Source organism: Leucopleurus acutus (assembly GCF_964270905.1).
Source record: "Leucopleurus acutus genome assembly, chromosome: 1".
Lineage (NCBI taxonomy): Eukaryota > Metazoa > Chordata > Mammalia > Artiodactyla > Delphinidae > Leucopleurus > Leucopleurus acutus.
In genome coordinates this window covers 190,018,320-190,024,161 of record NC_139142.1, presented here as the reverse complement: position 1 = coordinate 190,024,161, position 5,842 = coordinate 190,018,320, and the positions used below count along the sequence as shown (strand labels likewise).

The 5,842-nt window shown below is 47.9% G+C and overlaps 1 protein-coding gene across 1 annotated transcript; it reads left to right on the top strand.

Moving 5' to 3' along the window:
- Positions 1-1,888: 1,888 nt before the first annotated feature.
- On the top strand, positions 1,889-5,554 carry SKIDA1 (SKI/DACH domain containing 1; the record flags this gene model as incomplete). The annotated part of the gene is made up of 1 exon (XM_082847523.1): positions 1,889-5,554. One exon carries the CDS (start codon positions 1,889-1,891, stop codon positions 4,634-4,636), a length of 2,748 nt encoding a protein of 915 aa, XP_082703649.1. The 3' UTR covers positions 4,637-5,554.
- Positions 5,555-5,842: the final 288 nt, after the last annotated feature.

Below are 5,842 nucleotides of genomic sequence, written 5' to 3'. Positions count from 1 at the left end.
AGAGCAGGGGAAGCTGGAACTTTTGAATGTGAAGGAAGAAATTATTGTACATTTTTTTTCTTGCAGGCTCAGAAATATCCGTTTATTCTTTTAAGCACACGGATGTGTCTATTTTTGGAAGAACAAGGAAACATATAAATGCCTGAGTTGCATTTATGCTGTAGTTCCAAACACCGAACAGTTAAGAAGATTTTGCTGAATTTTGCAAAGCAGCCAACAAACCGCCTTGGGATCGTGGTAATGCGACTGGGAAGACCTTTGCTCTCATTTGGCAATATTTTGGATATCCTTGAAAATGACACCAAAATATACTTTAATTTGACTAAGAAGAGGTTAAACAATATTGATATTCATCCAAAGTGATTTTTTTTTAAAGCAGATGCTTGGCTTTCATGGAGAAAAATTTGGGAGTTGTGGAAGATTCATTTAAACTACCAACCAAGAGCATCACAGACCACTGAAATAGTCTGCATCGTACATCAACACTTTCTTTTCATCGTTATTACCTAAAACCTATGGAAGCACCTTGGGCGTTTTACATTTTCTTTTCTTTGCTACAGAAGCAATCTGCTCCATGGAATTCTGACCTGTCGTGAACAGGACCCTGGCTAAGGCTGTGCTGGGGACTCTAGGACCATCCCGCCTCCAATCCAGCCTGGTTAATTGTGAAAAGTGTACACATTTCTGGCTTATCTATGCTTTGTTATGGGTCTGACGTGAAACTACCTCCTCCCCACCCCACCCCCCAGCAGAGAACCAAAATCCAGTTGAATTGTTACAGTGTTTCGGAGCTGGAGCCTTGAACTGCTTCCTTGGTCAAATAACTTTGTTTCTGGTTGTAAAAAGGCATTTTAGGGCGGGGGGGGGGAACAAGGATAATCGAGAGAAATTCAAAACGTAAGTCTGTACTGGGGTGGTTCACCGCGCGGATTTAACTTTGGAGCTCCCAGCCGGGCTCCTTGCCCCACTCCCATAAGGGAAATACCAGGCTATTCTGCACGTTTTCACTTAAGCTCCATTTTCCAAAGGACAAGGGGGTGGGGTATATGTATTTAGGCTTGATAATGTTTTAAAACTGCTTTTCTTTGAAATGATAATAGCTATAGCGGTAAAATGCAAATAAAGCAAAAATAGGCAATATTCCTTTAAAGGCGAATATACAGGGCTTTTTTTTTTTTTTAAAGCGTACACACACTGCTTCTGATGAAGTCTGTGAGTCAGCCTGTTTCTGAGCTCCGATAGTTTAATGGAAAGATTTATATACCGACTGTATTATTTACTTTGGGAGGGGAGGTGGCAGTATAAGGGTATGCTAATTAGTGGGAGATTTTGGGGGGAAGGGGTGGAATATCAATTTTTATTGCATCACCTGTCAGGAGTGTCCAATCAGCGCTGGCTTTAGGGGAATTAATTGATGAAGGTGTCTCCGGACGAGCTCACTTCACTCTGTCATTTTATTTGTAGCTAAAGCAGCGGCGGGAATAGCAGCTGCATTTCTTTTCTCTTTCTCCCTTCACATTCCATTATCATAGTGCTCCAATGGAGAAGGAAGGAATAGAGGGGCCCAGGTACTGATCTGCATCGGGGACTTAGACCAACACACTGGCAGATCAGAAACCGGATGGTTTTTTCCCTCTTTTTTAAAAAAACGAAAACCAAAAAAAAAGCAAGAATCAAGTCAGTGTAATTTCATAGTTTTTTTTTTCCCCCCAATAATTTCGCCTAGAGTTTGGCACTCCCTTCGCCGGGAATAACAGTCTTTGTTATTTTATTAGCAGGATGCCTTGAGACACACGCAGCATCTGGTGGAGGATTAACATACATACATGTGTATGTATGCGTCACGTATATATTTACTGCAAATGGTGGGGATCGTTTAGTGCCCGAGATGGGAGACCTGAAGTCAGGTTTTGAAGAGGTGGATGGCGTGAGGCTCGGCTACCTCATCATTAAAGGAAAGCAAATGTTTGCCCTCTCCCAAGTCTTCACGGATCTGCTGAAAAACATCCCGAGGACGACCGTGCACAAGCGCATGGATCATCTGAAAGTGAAAAAGCACCACTGCGATCTGGAGGAGTTGCGGAAACTCAAGGCAATCAACAGCATCGCCTTCCACGCCGCCAAATGCACTCTCATCTCCCGGGAAGACGTGGAAGCGCTCTACACCTCCTGCAAAACCGAGCGCGTCCTCAAGACCAAGCGCAGGAGGGTCGGCCGGGCCCTGGCCACAAAGGCGCCGCCGCCAGAGCGCGCCGCCGCCGCCGCCAGCCCCCGCCCGGGTTTTTGGAAGGACAAGCACCAACTTTGGCGGGGCCTGAGTGGAGCCGCGCGGCCCCTGCCAATCAGCGCGCAGTCCCCGCGCCCGGGCGCCGCCGTCGTGCGCCCAGCCGCCCATCTACCTCAGATTTTTAGCAAATATCCGGGCTCGCACTACCCGGAAATCGTGCGCTCGCCTTGCAAACCCCCTCTAAACTATGAAACTGCCCCGCTCCAGGGAAACTACGTCGCTTTCCACTCGGACCCTACTTATTTTCGGAGCCTGCTGTGCAGCAAGCACCCGGCTGCCGCCGCCGCCGCCGCGGCCGCCGCGGCCGCCGCGGCCGCCGCCGCCGCCGCCGCTGCCGCCGCCTACTACCAGGCGTCGGCGGCCGGGCCCCAACCCAAGGCGGCGGCGAGCGCCGGAGGCCCCGTGAGCCTGACCTACCGGTGCAAGCGCAAGCGCGGGGGCGCCAAAGACTGCCTGCTGGAGCCCCACGCCGGCGCCCGCCGCCTGCTTCTGCTGCCCAGGTCCTACAAAGCCAAGGCGGCGGCCGCAGCGGCGGCCGCGGCGGCGGCAGCGGCCGCCGGGGCCAGTTGCCTGGAGAGGTTTCATCTGGTTAACAGCTTCTGCCCGCCTCCCCACCACCACCACCACCACCACCACCATCACCACCACCACCATCACCACCACCACCACAGGGCCCAGCAGCCGCAGCCGAATCACCACCCCCCTCATCACCACCGGCCGCAGCCCCATCTGGGCAGCTTTCCCGAGAGTTGCAGCAGCGACTCCGAGTCCAGCTCCTACTCGGACCATGCAGCCAACGACTCAGATTTTGGCTCCAGTTTGTCTAGCTCCAGCAACTCTGTGTCCTCGGAGGAAGAGGAGGAGGAGGGAGAGGAGGAGGAGGAGGAAGAGGAGGAGGACGAGGAGGAGGGGGGCAGTGGGGCCTCGGATTCCAGTGAAGTCAGCTCGGAGGAGGAGGACTCGTCCACGGAGTCGGACTCCAGCTCCGGCTCCAGCCAAGTGTCAGTGCAGAGCATCCGTTTCAGGCGCACCAGCTTCTGCAAGCCTCCCAGCGTGCAGGCGCAGGCCAACTTCTTGTACCATCTGGCCTCCGCCGCCGCTGCAACCAAACCCGCTGCTTTCGAGGATGCCGGCAGACTTCCCGACCTCAAGAGTAGTGTCAAAGCGGAGTCGCCCGAGGAGTGGAATCTGCAGAGCTGGGCCCCCAAAGCATCTCCGGTGTACTGCCCGGCCAGCCTGGGGAGTTGTTTCACAGAGATAAGGAACGATAGGGTATCTGAGATTACATTCCCACACTCTGAAATTCCCAGTACTGTAAAGAGAACTGAGCTGACAATTAACTGCCTGGCGGAGGGGGCCTCTTCACCTAGCCCAAAGACAAACAATGCATTTCCACAACAAAGAATACTCCGAGAGGCTAGGAAATGCCTACAAGCAACTCCTACTACATACTGTGCAGATAACAACACAATAGCTGCTAGGTTCTTAAGTAATGATTCTTCGGGAGTGGCAGCAAATTCAGAAAAAGATTCCAAAATCCCTCATTGCACTGAATTTGCTACGGATTTGCCCTCTTCGCCAACTGATCCCGAGGTGGATGCAGCAGCAGCAGCAACTAAAGCCGAGAATCCCTGCACTGACACAGGCGACAAGACATTGCCATTTCTGCACAATATTAAAATCAAAGTAGAAGACAGTAGTGCTAATGAAGAATATGAACCTGACCTTATTACAAATAAGCTAAAGTGCGAGTGCAATGATACAAAGGGTGAGTTTTACAGTGTGACTGAAAGTAAAGAGGAGGACGCCTTGTTAACCACAGCCAAGGAAGGTTTTGCCTGCCCTGAAAAAGAAGCTCCTTCCTTAAGTCCACTGGCTCAGAGTCAGGGCCTTTCATGCACTTTAGGTTCTCCACAACCTGAGGATGGGGAATATAAATTTGGTGCCAGGGTGAGAAAAAATTACCGGACACTAGTACTGGGAAAGCGACCTGTACTTCAGACACCTCCAGTCAAACCAAATCTGAAATCAGCTAGAAGTCCTCGTCCTACAGGTAAAACTGAGACACATGAAGGAACACTGGATGATTTTACAGTTATAAACAGACGCAAAAAGGTAGCCAGCAATGTAGCATCAGCAGTGAAAAGGCCATTTAATTTCATGGCAAATTTTCCTTGTCCACCATCACTCATTATTGGGAAGGATGGGGATTTGTGGCCAGCGTATTCCTTAAACACCACTAAGGATTCCCAACCTCCTCACAAGGCCCATCCTATATGGAAATGGCAGCTGGGCGGTTCTGCAATACCTCTTCCACCTAGTCACAAATTCAGGAAATTTAATTCATAAAAGTGTTTTGGAAGATATTTTCTTGAACCATATTCCCTTCCTTTTGTTGTAAACTGCACAGGATGGTTTGTACAAGTCCATTAATGTGTTACACCCCTTTTGGAGTCCTGGTTTATCGCATTTTGAAGACAGAAATCGGATTACTTTTTTTTCCATTGCGGGTTTTTTTTTTTTTTTTGGAGTAGGGTGGGGGCGGGGTGGGAGAAGGGTTGGTTTACATTCCACAGACTATACTTCAGGCTAAAGACTCAAGTAAAACTCAGTTATTACGGTAGAGCTGGAACACTTTACTGTTTCAATGCTAATAATGCACCTGGTACCTCAATTCAACTGCTACAAATAAATGTCAAAAGGTTGAATAATAAATATTACAATGAGCCATTAAGTTTATGCACTAGATTTCAGACCTGAAAGTGTAACTGTTAATTCAGTGAAAGTTTGTTAGGTTACATGGTTACACAGTGAGGTAGCAAGAAAGCCCAAAGTGTTCTCTACTGGAGCTCTTGTTTGTGGGGTATCTTTTTCTCCCCTCATTTCCTCTCCAAGAGTCATTGCACTTATTTTTTTTTTGAGTGGAAATATTGGGGAGTCCTGATTGAATGCTGGTAAAAGCTGCCTCATATATACTGAGTAAAGTAAATATAATATTGTCTTTTCTTTTTTCTTTTTTTTTTTGTAAAGGGTGTGAGTTTACTTTTACAGGCACTCCTTGCGATTGGAAAATTCCTTTTTTGTGTTCTCACCCAAAAATTTAAATTAGGTGACTCTTACTACTGTCCTGCTTACCTTGTGGTCTGAACATGACTCCTCAAACTTGCAAAACAATGAAAATATTTCTCTTAATAGCAGAATATGTTATGGTCTCTTTCTAGTGACAAAGCAGTAAAAGCGACCGAGAAAAGTAAAATGGGTCAGAAGTATAAGAATACCCCAAATGAAAAATAACAGTTAGTTCAGGGCTTTTTGGTACCAGAACTCAGGCACTTGGATTTTATTACCTTTTACTTTCTCTGCATCTCTCTAGACTTCTATTTTCAGACCATCCTGTGTATAGAGCAGGAGAGTTTCTACTGCAAGTGACAATCAGAGGTGACTATCTATATTTGCACTTAAAATCAAAGTAGTTCAACATGCAAATGGTTAGGGTCTAGCCCTTGGTAAGGGCCATGCTGGTGTACTATGTTGTGATGATGGAAGCAGTAAATC